The sequence below is a fragment of the Vombatus ursinus genome, unplaced genomic scaffold (genome assembly GCF_900497805.2).
Source record: "Vombatus ursinus unplaced genomic scaffold, bare-nosed wombat genome assembly UNPS02003292.1, whole genome shotgun sequence".
NCBI lineage: Eukaryota > Metazoa > Chordata > Mammalia > Diprotodontia > Vombatidae > Vombatus > Vombatus ursinus.
Window position 1 is genome coordinate 8147287 of NW_020943070.1, and position 14292 is coordinate 8161578.

Consider the following 14292-nt stretch of genomic DNA (forward strand, 5'->3'; position numbering starts at 1 on the left):
ATTTTGAGTGATTTGCCAAAGGCCATAGATTACAGTAAATGGTACTTTTAAAAAAATGATTTTTCTTTTTATATATAATAAAATATCAGCACAGCTGGAATTTGATCCCAGGTCCAGTGATTCCATACTCTGAACCACAAGGAAAAATGTTCAGAGTATGAGACCAGGAAACTAGAGAGAAAGGCTACTGGAGTCTTAAGACCAAAAGGAGATTAAGATGAGTATAAAGGATGAGAAAATCCATTCTGGGCCAAAGCTCTGGGGAGAGCTCCTGGATTAGAGAAACTGGCAAGAATAAGAAGTGATACAAAGTTATCCATTCATTGTCATGTTTCTTTGTTTCCTTTGCAGGACATTTTTGTTTATTCATTCATTTGTTCTTCCATTCAATAAGCATTTTGAAAGTGGCTATGTTGCTGATTTACAATGAATAACCAAAAAAAGTGGATTATAGCATGTGAAACTGCTATTACATGTCTGTTTCCCCCACTGTGTACAGCTTGGGGTGTGTGTGTCTGTGTGTGTGTGTATGTGTATTTAAATAATTCAAATTTAAGCTGTAGTTCTACCATTACTCTGCTTCTCTATGTACCCTTTTGAACTTCCTTCTGCTCTCTTCTATTTATTATTTTTTTTTTAGGCAATTGAGGTTAAGTGACTTGCCCAGGGTCACACAGCTAGTAAGTATCAAGTGTTTGGTCTGAGGCGATTTTAATTCAATTCAATTTCATTTACTGTAAAAAGAATGCAGGATATGGAATATGGCGACTTTGAACTCAGCTCCTCCTAACTTCAGGGCCAGTGCTCTATCCGCTGCGTTACTTAGCTGCCCCCTGTTTATTATTTTTAATGATTCATTGACATTCTTTTTTGTTTCTTAAATATCACTTTCACTACCTCTTACTTGTCCCCCAAGTTCCCCCCTCCCCAAGAAAGAAAAAAAAACTAACACCTTGCCTTGTAATAAATTAGTATAATCACACAAAACAAATCCATATGCCATCTATATCTGAAAATGTAGGTGTCCTTCTATAGTCTGAGGAAAAAGCATCAAGGAGTGCAGAGCGGTGAATGGTGACATGGGAAGTTAGGTCAGGAAGTAGGGCCCCTCCCCTGGAGCAATTTCATTGGCTGGGAAGGATAAGATCAAAAAGCTGTGATTCATGGTACATAGAGCATTGAACTTGGAGTCAGGAAGACCTGAGCGCAAATCTGGCCTCAGAGACTTACTAGCTGGGTGACCCTGGATAAATCATTTAATTGCTATTTGCCTCAGTTTCTTCATCTGTAAAGAATAAGAGTATCTACTTCCTGGGTTGTTTTGAAGATTAAATGATATAATAATGGGAAAGCTCTTATCATAGTGCCTGTCACATAGAAAGTGCTAGATAAATATTAGCTATTGTTAATTATTAATAGTCATCATCTTCATACCTGCCTCCTCCTCCTCCTTCTCCTTCTCCTTCTTCTTCTTCTTCTTCTTCTTCTTCTTCTTCTTCTTATTATTATTATTATTAGTAGTAGTAGTAGTAGTAGTAGTAGTAGTAGTAGTAGTAGTAGGTTAGATAAATAAATATAAGTAGTGTTGACCAGTGGAAAGCATGCTGGTTTCGAAGTTGGAAGACCTGGGTTCAAATCCTCGTTCTTCCATTTATTGTCTGTGTGACCTTGGACAAGTCACTTTCCCTCTCTAGTCTTCAGTTTCTTCATCTGCAAAAAGAGGGGGTTTGGCTAGGTGACTCTGAGGTCAATCTGTGATGCTGTGAAGTTACTCCTTCTCTTTGCTCTTCAGTTTCCTCATCTGTAGAAGGAGTGTGTTTGACTACATGGCCCATCCACCTCTATAACCTTATGAGGAGTTCGTGGAGGGAGCAATCACTTTCATCCTGAGGGCTCAGGGAAGGTTTCCTAGAGAGGTAACATCTGAGCTGGACCTTGAAGGAAGACTGGAAATATGGTAGATTGATGGGGAATGGAAGATGTTCTAACCTACTTTCCCAGATTTGTTTCACAGTACTCCCCCTTCCCACCCACTTCTTCTCCTCCACATATACATACAGTCTATGTTCGGGCAAACCAGCCCACTTTGCATTTCCTGTCATTACACCTCCTACTGCCATTCCTTTGCCCTAGATATGCCTATGCCTGGAATGCTCTCTGTACTTACTTTAACTTTTTTGAAATCTTGATGTTCTGCAGGGCTCAATTCAGATGCCACCTCCAACATGGGGCCCTTCCTGATCTCCCTCCCCCCCACCCCAGTTTTAGTGTCCTCACTCCTAAAAACTAAAAACAACTTTAATACATACATATACATATACATGCACACACACACACATATATATATATATATATATATGCAAAGAGAGAGAGTCTCCTCTCAGTAGAATGTAAAAATAAGAGATGTTTGAGGTTTTGTTTTTTGTTTTTAATATCTCTTTTACCTAGCATATACTTTGCATCCAGTAGGGGCTTAATGTTTAGTGAATTGAACTCAATTAAATTGAAAATGGAATGAATTGGGTTTGTGTGGAGTCCATTAGAGGATGTAGTTTCAAACACTGACAACAAGAGTGACCTTGGACAGATCACTTCCTTTCTCTGGGCTTCAGTTTCCTCATTTGTAAAATTAGGAGGCTAGACTAGATGACCTTTCAAATACCTACCAGTTCTAGATTTATGATCCCATCTTCCCTTGATCAATCCCAGCCTTCTGATAATATGAATAAAATGAAAGAAATAGGAGTAGGTAATTTTTGGTCTATATTAAGTAAAATAAGCTTTTTTTATAAATAGGAGTTTGTAATTATATATTCTAACGTCACCCCCATAGTTCTCAGAAAGGAATTCCACCCTGCTTTGCTTATCTCCATTCATCTTCCACATAGACCAGAGTAGCCAGGTGGGATCAAATCCTGACTTCCTGGGTCTCACTCCCTAACCTCAAGCCTATAAAACCAGTAAAATGGCAGTATTGGACCGGAAGATGCCTAAAGCCTGTCAACCAATGACTGACCCATCTTCCTCCACCTCTGCATGCTAGTTGCTTTTTTTTTTCATAGCAAGGGAGCGTGCCAACAAAGGGGAGCATTTCTTTCCTGCCTTTAAAAACCAGGCAAGCAAGCAAACTCATGGAACCCTGGGGCAGATGGCAGTCAGGTTCACAGGTCTCAGAGTACTCTTCTCAGTTATCCCCAAACTTCATTCCCTGTGTCTTTTGCAGCTCCAAAAGCAGCTGTCTGAGCTGGACGAGGATGATCTGTGTTATGAGTTTCGGCGAGAACGCTTCACGGTCCATCGTACCCATCTCTACTTCCTGCACTATGAGTATGAACCCACCTCAGACAACACGGATGTCACCCTTGTGGCTCAGCTCTCCATGGACAGGTATGGAGGGAACCTTCCCACACTCCCAGAGCTTCAAAGAGATGTAGGGACAGTAGAGAGGGCACTGGACTGGGTTCAAATGTCATCCGGTACTTCTATTACCAGTGCAGCTTTGGGGCCTGTGGTTTACATCTGTAAAATAAGATATTTGAACTAGATGGCCTCTAATAGATGAAGATATTCCTTCTATCTCTAAATCTATAATCCAGTGCAGCTACATAGATAGAACACTGACCCTGAAGTCAGGAAGACCTGAGTTCAAATATGGCCTCAGATCAAACACTTGACACTTACTAGCCGTGTGACCCTGGGCAAATCACTTAACCCTAATTGCCTAAAAAATAAAAAATAAAAAAAATCTATAATCCTATGAAACATTTAAAATACTCACAAAGTCATGTGACTGTTGGTCTTTACATGAATAGACAGGTATAAAGTAGAGTGACCTTTGAGTGCCTGTGGTATTTAGGCATGAGTGACAAGGACTCTGGTCAGAATGGATGGATGGATGGATGGATGGATGGATGGATGGATGGATGGATGGATGGATATACAGTATTAAGTACATTTATTTCGTGCACTTAAAATGCACTTAAGTGTATTTTCTTTTTTCTCCTCTTAATCAGAAGATACTTACTAAACAGGAGAGCAACATAAAAGCCCATAAACCTGAATCTCACTCTCCCACCAATTCATTAAGTGCATTTTCTTAAATGTACTTTATTAAGTATTTATCAAGTATTTAATCTATGCCAGGTGCTATGCCACATGATTGGGAATGCGAATACAAAACCAAAGACAATCCCTGTCCTCTAGGAGCTGTTCTGGTGGGGAAGGTAAAGGCAAGAGAGAAAACAAAATGGTAGCGCAGTAGCCCAGGGAAGGGTATTTGGGTTTGGAAAGTTACAAGGATAGTGAGTGGAGCCATAGGGACGTAGATTGACACACTTTCTGAGTAGTTACTGCAGTATTGATTTGATTGTGATTTCAGAACTGGCAAGCAGAGTAAAGCCAAAGGCAGTGTGACAGTAAAGCAAATGGTGAGAAGGTAACTGAGACGTAAGCTAAGCATGATTAGTGCCAACTTGGATGTATAGAACTGCATGTGGCTCTCATCCATCAGGCCAAGGGGGGCCAAGATGGGAATTCTGAAGATGAAAGTGTTAAGGGCTGTAGGGAATGATCCACTGGTCTGGGTACCACAGTGACAGTAAGACAATGGTGAGATGAAACATGGTGGCGTGTGAATTAGATGCAGTGAGCTACTAACCAGTTAGGAGAACAGGACCCCTATTGTCTCAAACCGGAAGCCAAAGCCGTTGAGCTGTGGGGACAGAACAGAAGCAGCTGTGTTCAAAAGCCATGAAAGAGCACTAGCCTCACTCTTGATCTGGCGATACCTGTTGACTGAATCTAAGAGCAAGGTGATACTGGATATCTGGGTATAGTTGGCCTGGTCTGTCATACCTAGGAACTAGATCTGGGTGTTTTGCAAAGCAGGAGAATGAGAGAGATGAGAGTTCATCGTGGCAGAGCAATGTGCCTCTGGGGAAACTGGTTACCTCTGTGGCTTTCTATGTGTGTCCATGTTTGTGCTCCCCCATGTCAGGTGTGTCCCTGTGATGAATCTCAGGCAATGGTGTATGCTACAAGTTCTGAAGAGCAGTAACTGAAGAGTTGACTCTTTGTCAAAAATGTCAGTGATGATTGTATCCTTGACAACATCTTTTGAGTCTTTCATTTCTCTCAGGCTTGCCTAGATTGTGGTCATGAGAACCTGGCAGTCAGAGACCTTAAGACCCTGACATTTCTCTCTCATACTTTCACCAGCATTTATACATACAAACATACATCCATCCTCCCCCCAAAAAAGTCCATATTAAAGTGAAACAGATTGAGACTGGAGAGTGACGGTCTGCTTGGAGAAAGGAGGTTAAGAGAATAAGAAAGGGGAATTGGAAGCCCTTCCAATCATGCCATTCCTATTAAACCATTCCAGCTCCAACATGGAATGGACTGGATCGTAGCTTTCCACCATTTCCTAGGAATTGTATTGTGACTAATGTACTCATCCAAAGAGACAGAGGAGAAGCTCTGTGCTTTGTTGTCCTTCATTTGTTTGGTTGTTTTTTTCACCAGTTTTGTTCTGCTAGGTTTCTCAGTTAGTTTTCGCTTTCGGACCCAGAATTTACAGTGAAAGATGAAGCAGAGAAACCTTGTAAATATGGTCTTCAAACAAATCAGCCCATATGATTCTTATTGCTTCTCAATCCATCCTCGTCCTCAGAGGTTATGGAAACTGCAGCACAGTAGAAAGACTGCTCATCCTGTTATCGGATGACTGGGGTCAAATCTCACCTGTGAGGCATACAACCTTGGTGACCCAGAACAAAACAGCCCACCTTCCTGGGCCTCAGTTTTCTTTTCTGTAAGATGAGGTTATTAGCCTTTAAAAACCTCTAAGTTCCCTTCCAGCTTTAAATTTGTGATCCTATGAACCGATGATCTTGTTTTAACAGGGCCGAGGAGGAATAATTTAGGGGAAGCTAGATGTTGCAGTGGATAGAATGCTGGCCCTGGAGTCAGGAGTACCTGAGTTCAAATACAGCCTTAGACACTTACTAGCTGTGTGACAGTGGGCAAGTCACTGCACCCTGTTTGCCTCAGATTCCTCATCTGCAAAATGAGCTGCAGAAGGAAATGGCAAACAGCTCCAGTATCTTTGCCAAGAAAATCCCAAATGGAGTTGGATATAACTGAATAACAAGAAAAGGGGGAATAAATCCCTGCATTAGGAGTCAGAACACCTAGGTCTAATCCCAGTAATGCTCCATTCACTGTGCCATCTTGGAGAACTCATTTAGAATCATGTAATCATAGAACATCTCCCCCCAAAGCCTTAAAAAGTCTCAGAGGTCACCTAGTCCAAATGTACCTTAAAAGGCAGTCCTCAAAACAGCCATTCACCTTCCATTTTAACATGCCCAGGATCCAGGATCTCTCTACCTCCGGTGACAGTTCATTCTCCATTTGAGAGGAACGGGACCTCTCCAGCTAATTTATCCTAGATGCCTGCCTTTTAGGCAGGTTAAGTGTCAACCTCATTTTCCTGAGTATACAGTTGAGGCAGGGAGAGATTAAGTGACTCGTTCATGTTCATACAGTTATTAAGTCCTAAAGGGGGCACTCAATTTACGTCAGCTTCCTCTTGGGGTAATACTCTTTCTGCCAAAGAAATGGCTTTTACACACACCTATAGGCATGTTAAGAGTCAGTAGAGCATAGAGTGTTGGACTTGGAAGTGTGTTCAAATCTCACACACTAGCTGTGTAGCCATGGGCCAGTCTCTTAATTTCTGTGAGCCTAGTGTTTCTTGTCTGTACCTACCTCTCAGGGTGGTTGTACAACTACAATGAAATCATGTATATAAAGAGGTTCATACCCTTTGGAGTGTCTGGTATCTGCCCATTCTTGTGGTTAGTTATTTGCGTTCATCTTCTCTCTCTCCCTGTAGGGTGATCTCCCTCCCAGCAGGGTCTATGGTTTATCCATCTCTTAGAGAGGTAACACACACAGAACATGGGACTTGGAATTCCAAGGGACTGGGTTTCAATGGTTATTGGTGGTGTTTGTCCTTCATTCTCAAAGAAGACCCTGACATCAGGAAGGCGATGCCATCACTTGCAAATGAATTGGACTTAGGTGAGAGAGGGCTGCGCAAAGTCACCAGCCTCACTTTCTCCTCCCATCTGGGTCTAGTGCCAAGATATAGATCAGGATGACTGGAGATGGCCATTCGAATGGTACAATTTTGGGCAAGTCATGAACATGGGCCTCGTCTTCTGTATATTAAAAAAAAAAGGAAAGGATTAAGGAAGTAGTTTGGTATGAGGGAAGAACATGGAATGGAGTGAAAAGACTTCAATGTTAGACGTGTTTGTGCTTCTCACTCCCTCTGTGACTCTGGGCAAGTTTTTTCCTCTAGATCTCATTTTTGTCATATGTAACGTAGAGGTAGATGAGCTCCGTTGAGCTTGGAAAGCGCGCGTTGCAATAGATAAAACAGAGATGGGGCAGTGCTTAGAGCACCAGACCTGGAATCAGGAAGACCTGAGTTCAAATTCAGCCTCACACTCTAATAGCTGTGTGACCACCCTAGGCAAGTCATTTGCCCCCTGTCTGCTTCAGTTCTGTCTTCTGTAAGATAAGGATGACAATGGCAACCATTTCCCAGGATTATTGTGAGAATTCAGTGAGATAATATTTGTAAAGCACTTTGCAAACCTTAAAGCATGTGCTAGCTATTAGTGCTAGCTATTAATATTATTACTATTATTAGGCAGCTAGATGACACAGTTTATAAAGTGCTGGGCCTGCAGTCAGGAAGAACTGAGTTCAACTCTAGCCTCAGACACTAGCTGTATGATCATAGGCAAGTTACTTAATCTCTGTTTGCCTCAGTTTCCTCATCTGTTAAAAGGAAATAATAATAGCACCTATTCCCATGGTTATTTTGAGGATAAAATGAGATGATAATTATAAAGTGCTTAGCACAATGTCTGACACATAGTAACTACTATATAAATGTTGTCATTGTTGTTAGACATCGGGCTAGAGGCAGACATATCTTGATTCAAATTCTGCCACAGCACTTACTAATTGTGTCACGCTGGGCAAGTTAACCTCTCTGTGCCTGAGTTTCCTAGTCTATAAAAAGAGGGCTTTAGACTGGATGGCCTCTCCAAGTATCTGTCCTGTGATCTATTGTCCCTCCTGCTTTTGATATTCTGTGGATGGTGGTTTTCCTGGAATTACTTGTCACAGGGTTGTCCGAAGGAAAGTTCTTTGGAAACCTTTAAGTCCTGGAGAAATGAGAGTTGGCGCTGGTATCTCATGTGCTCTCTGGCTGGTGAAAAGGAAGAGAGCATCCCCTGCCCCTAAAGTTTCCCTTGGCCAGGTCCCCGCCCCCTCCCACGGCATCCGTGGAAGGGACCTCATCCCGTCTCCCAGCAGGGCCAATGTCAGAGTTATGTTTTCTTCAGGAAGCAACATCACCCCAGCAACTGATGGCAACCAGCAAAATTGCCCTGGAGCCCATGCGACCAGAATGTGACATGTGCATGACGCCTCCTAATATGCTCTGACAACTATTATGGTCTGGACTATTCCATAGAGGACCGGAGGAATTCAGAGCGATGAGACGCCGAACAGAACATAATAAAAAATTATCAAGCGGTAATGCTTTCTAATGAAGACGGCAGTCGTTTAACCAGCCTCCTCCACTCCTTCCTACACATTCAATTATGATGCTAGGCACTCACCGGGGCCTGTTCGATTGATTTTTAATTTAAGAAACATTTCTTGTGTGTTTGTAAACCTCTGAGTGCAAAACAGGCCCGGAGTGAATGCCCCACCTAATTAAGGAGGCTGGTGGGCGGCCTTCCCTCTGGAATCCCCCCACCGGAGGGTGCTCTTCGCTGGCGCTGAGCAAAGTTGAAGCATGGGTTTCTCTTGCAGCTGCCCAGGTTGCTGGTTCTGCTGATCACTGGAGACTGGGAGCGCCATGGTTTGGTGAAGCCCTCTGACAAGGGAGGTTTTTGGTTTTTTGGTTTTTTATTTTTTTTTTAACTATTAAAGACTCCTTTGGAAAGCAAAGTTCTAAAGAATGGAGATCTCGGAAAAAAATATAATAATTCATTTTCTCTCCTGTTTTAGAGAGATGCTGTTGCCTGGATAGGGACTGTGTATCCTAGAGTGCTGTACCTAGAGTTGGAAAGCCCTGGGTTCAAATCCCGCCTCTGACATTTCTTAGCTGTGTGTCTCTGGGCAAGTCCTCTAATGTCTCCAGACTGCAGATTCCTCATCTGAGAAATGAAGAAGTCAGACTGCATGACTTCCGAGATTCCATTGAATTCTGAATCTATGGCCTTATATCCTCTAGAAACGTGTGTTCTGAGGTAGCCCGTTCTGTCTTCAGACGGCTCTAATTTTATCAAGTTTGTCCTTATGTTGAAGCAAACTCTGACTTGACTCGAGTGGAGCGTTTGTTGCTGCTGCTGCTGCTGCCGCTGTCTTTGTTGTTCAGTCATTTCAATCGTGTCTGACTCTTTGTGACCACGTTTAGGGTTTTCTTGGCAAAAATATTGGAGTGGTTTGCCATTTCCTTCTCCAGCTCATTTTTAGGTCATGTCTAACTCTTGGTGACCCCATTCGGGGTTTTCTTGGCAAAGATGCTGGAGCAGTTTGCTATTTCCTTCTCTAGTTCATTTTACAGATGAAGAAACCGAGGCAAAAAGGGTGAAGTGACTTGTCCAGGCTCTCACAACTAGTATGGGTCTGAGACTAGATTGGAACTCAGGAAGGTGAATCTTCTTGACTCTGTGCACTATGGCGCCCCCTAGTGGACCAAAGCAAACTTTTATCTCCCCATATCTGCTACCTAATAGGTCGTCCTATTTCTCTATCCTAGAATGCAGCAGCGAATCTAAATTCTCTTCAGAATAGTAACCCTTCAGATACTGGAAGATAACTGGCCCAATATGAGCCTCAGTTTCCTCATCTTTAAAATAGGGTTAATAATGCCTATGGCAACTCCCTCACAGGGTTTTTGTGAGGTGTAAGTGATGTAATTTACATAAAGAGTTCCATAATTTACATAAGAAAAGGCATCCAGGTGGTATATTGAAAAGAGCACCAGAGTTGGGAAGACCTGAGTTCAAATCCAAACTGACACTTTGTGTCTTTGGTCAAGTTACTTAACCGCTTCCTGCCTCAGTTTCCTTAGCTGTAAAATGGAGTTAATAATAGCACCCATCTTCTAGGGTTGTTGTAGGGATCGAATGTGATATTTTTTAAGTGCTTAGCATAGTGCCTGGCACATAATAAGCGCTACGTAAATGTTAACTAGTATTATTATTTATTGTGTGACCCCAAATCACTTAACATCTGCCTCAGTTTCCTCAGCTGTAAAGTGGAAATAATAATACCACCAACTCCCAGGGTTGTTGTAAAGATGATTAAATGATATATTTTCTGTTTTAGTGGGGAAAATGCTTTGCAAACCTTAAAGTACTATTTGAATAGTAACATGTTATTATTATCTTTACAAACCTTAAAGCACTCTGTGAATGTCATTTATTGGGTTGTTTTTTAAAGGGCCGCTGAAGTGGTATGCCATTAAAGCAAAGACAGGATTTGAACTGAAGTGCGTATGGGAGTGGAAAGGGTTCCAAAGCCAGTGCTTTTTCCAGCACACCAGGGACCCCAAGATTTTACTTCCTGAATTCTTTGCCATTGTTATTCAGTCATTTTCAGTCATGGCTGACCCTTTGTGACCCTATTTGGGGTTTTCTTGGCAAAGACACTGGAGTGGTTTGCCATTTGCTTCTCCAGATCATTTGACAGATGAGGAGACCGAGGCAAACAGGGTTAAGTGACTTGCCCAGGGTCACAAAACTAGGAAGTATCTGAGGGCAGGCTTGAATTCATATCTTCCTAATTCCAGGCCCAGTGCTCTAACCACTGCACCACCTAGTTGCTTGCTCTAACTTACTCATCATTTTTTAGAAGAGGAATTCAGCTTGGGGAACTGGTCCTATAGGTGACAACAATCATATAAGATCATGAACATAGAGTTAGAAGGGGCATTCAAAGTCATTTCCTCTAATCCCCTCCACATTTGACAGTTAAACAGAGGACAGAGCTGTGTGCTACAGATACACTTGGGATTTAAGGACCTACACTCAAATTCAGGCTCTGCTCGTTACTAGCTATATGACTTTGGCTGAGTCATTTTCCCTCAGAGCCTCGGTTTCTTCGTCTGTAAAGTGGCAGAATATGGAGGAAGGTGTTGAGATGAGGGAGGGTATTGGAGTAGATGGCCTCCGCGGTCCCTCCCAACTCTAAATCCAGGATGACTCAGAGCTGGGTCACCTCACCCTTAGCCTGGGGTCCTTTCTACCAGAGTGCCTTTATATGCCCCCTGGAAATATCCTACAAGGTGATTTCATTATTGAATCTTGAATGACTGAATGGTATCCCTGTGACCATCATGACTCCTGATCTTGGCTATTTTCTGTGTCTCAGGATGGTGTTATATGAAAGACTCAGAAGCCTGACCCCTACCCAGCCCAGAGAGTAAAACTCAGTTACACGACATAGCTCTATAATCTTCTAATCCCATCCCTACTCCCAGTTCACCCATGCAGATTTGGACGAGAGAAAATGGCCAGGAGGAATATAGACCCATTAGGCACGTCCTATGGTAGGGAATAGGGCAGCTAGGTGGTACAGTAGATAGAGTGTTAGGTTTGGAATCAGGAAGACTCATCTTCATGAGCTCAAATCCAGCCTCAGACGTTTACTAGCTGTATGACCCTAGGTAAGTCACTTCACCTTGTTTGCCTCAGTTTCATCTGTAAAATGATCTAGAGAAGGAAATGGCACACCACTCCAAGCAAAGAAAACTCCAAACGGAATCACAAAAAGTTAGATACGACTGAACAACAAAACAAATAGTGGGGGAATAAGGAAGGAAGAAGAGAAGAGCCCCTGATTACTGTTGCATGGGGAAAGATAGCAGTTGGGCACTTTACATCAATGATTAGCAAACATTGTGAGGTCGAGGACAGCATGGAAAAATTTCTTAGGCCTCTACAAGATGGAAGTTGTACTTCTAAGTTCCATTGTGCTATTGAAAAATACATTGCAGTATCACACTTAGAGGAATTCAACATTTATAATGGCTTTGCATTATATTTATCCCATTCAGTCAGTCAACAAGGATGTTTTAAGCCTTCATTATACACTATATCCTTTTGAAAGAGTTATGCATATAGGTGAGAGACATTATTTATCTAGCCTTTAGAAGCTATTGTGACTTCTGTTTCATTCAGCTCTCTCTGAGACTAGAGATACTTACACTGTATCTTTAAGAGTCGGATGGAATGATGTGGAAAGAGTTGTTTGGGGTCACATAACGCTTGCTTATTTATGGGTTCTCAAACTCTTTGCAATAGTTTTGTGTCCTACCAGATTTCTGGTTCCCAAGGGTAGGAAAACACTGGTTTAAAAGTATCCTCGTCTCCTCATCCTAAGACCACGCCATCTACAGCAGCCTTTGTAGCATTTCTGTCTTCCATTTAGTTTATCAGATTCTTGTCATGTCCTTTCAGAGATGTAGTTTTGATTGTTTATTTTATTGTGTAGTTCTCCAGAGAAGTAGTTCTCTGTAAAAGCACAGGTTTAAAAAAAAGAACTCTAAGGAAATTGTGACTAAAGCCCCAAGTTAACCATTGTACTGACTTTGTAGGGTTCCTCATTTAGTAAAGGTTCATATTAAGTATGTCCGTGTATCATTCTTTAAAATGCCTATTTTCAAAAGAGAAAGATAACATGGCATAGAGATAACATGGTATAGAGTCCACTATACCAGTGGACTTAAGGTCAATGGGATTCAAGGTCTACTTCTGACCCATACTGGTTGTATGACCCTGGATGAGACACTAAAGGCTTCTGAATCTCAAACAATTCTCTATGATTATACAGGTATAGGAAAGCTGCTATTCCATGGATTGATTTCTGGACTTAAAAAGTTCTGTTTTCAAATCTTCTCCCAGACACTTTGTAGCTATGTGACCCTGAGCAAGTCATTGAAGTCACTTAACCTCAGTTTCCCTACCTATAAAATGGGGGGGTAATAATATCATGTACCCCCTAGGGCTATAGTGAGGACCAAATTAGATCGTATATGTAGAATGCTTTTAAAATAAAAACACCATCGAAATGTTAACTCATCATTACTACCTGTGCTTGGGAATAGAAAGGATTCTTTTACAAAGGGAATCACAATTCCTGGACAAACCAGCATTTCCTCAGAGGAACTCAGATCACTAGATCTCTGTTTCGTCCATCGTGGAGCAGATTCTGGGGACGGAGGTGCAGAGAATGTGAATGAGAATTGTAATAGTTATGGGAAGGGGGGCTCTTTCTGCTTTACCACTTTCTTTTTGTGTATTTCATTTATGTTTTATTGATATTGTTATCATTTCTTAGTATCCTCCCTTATACACCCACACACATACACACACACACACACACACACACACACACACACACACACACACACGACCCTATTGTAGTAAAGTCAATTTCACGAAACAAACAGATCCACTGATCATGCCTGACAAAGAATGCCTTATTCCACCCCTGTAGTCTACCACCTCTCCTCTTCTCCTCAGAACTCTGGAGTCATGATTTTTACCAGGCACCCTCATCACAACAGTCCTAGGATATAGATGATATGGGGAGGAGGAAGTTCCCTTTCCTGCAGGTGGAGAAAATGAGACACCCAGTGATTGAATGAAAAGAGAATGTGTTAGCACACTCAAGACCCACATTGCCCTGGTCCTTTCTGGTTATAAAGCACTATATATAACTAAATATTATCCTATTTGAGAATGTAGGCTCCTGGATGGCAAGAATTATCTCACTTTTGTCTTCGTGTTTCTATTGCTCAGCACAGTGTCTGACTCATAGAAGACACTTAATAAACATATGTCAAATGTTCAGCTGGTCCATACGTCTACCTTGTGCATGGGTACTGGATATGAAGTCATACAAAGGACCCAGATTCAACTATTGGCTCTGATACTTAGTATCTTATGAGGCAGCTGGATAGTACAGTGGATAGGGTGTTAGACATAGAGTCAGGAAAACCTGAGTTCAAAACCTGCCACAGATTTTCCTCCTCCTTCCTCTTTGTCTTCATCTTCATCTCCATCTCCTCTTCCTCCTCCTCCTCCTTCTTCTTCTCTTCTTCTTCTTCTTCTTCTTTTCTCTCTCTCTCTCTTTCTCTCTCCCTCTCTCTCTCTCTCCCCCTCTCTCTCTCTCCCTCTCCCTCTCTCT

The 14292-nt window shown here is 42.0% G+C and overlaps 1 protein-coding gene across 1 annotated transcript in view; it reads left to right on the forward strand.

Annotated features, from left to right (window-relative positions):
* LARGE1 (LARGE xylosyl- and glucuronyltransferase 1) overlaps positions 1-14292 on the forward strand; it is a 608081-nt gene that overhangs the window by 568898 nt on the left and 24891 nt on the right. Inside the window, exon 11 of the mRNA XM_027873579.1 lies at positions 3224-3387. Coding sequence (XP_027729380.1) covers positions 3224-3387 — 164 coding nt within the window. The remainder of the gene's footprint in view (positions 1-3223; positions 3388-14292) is intronic.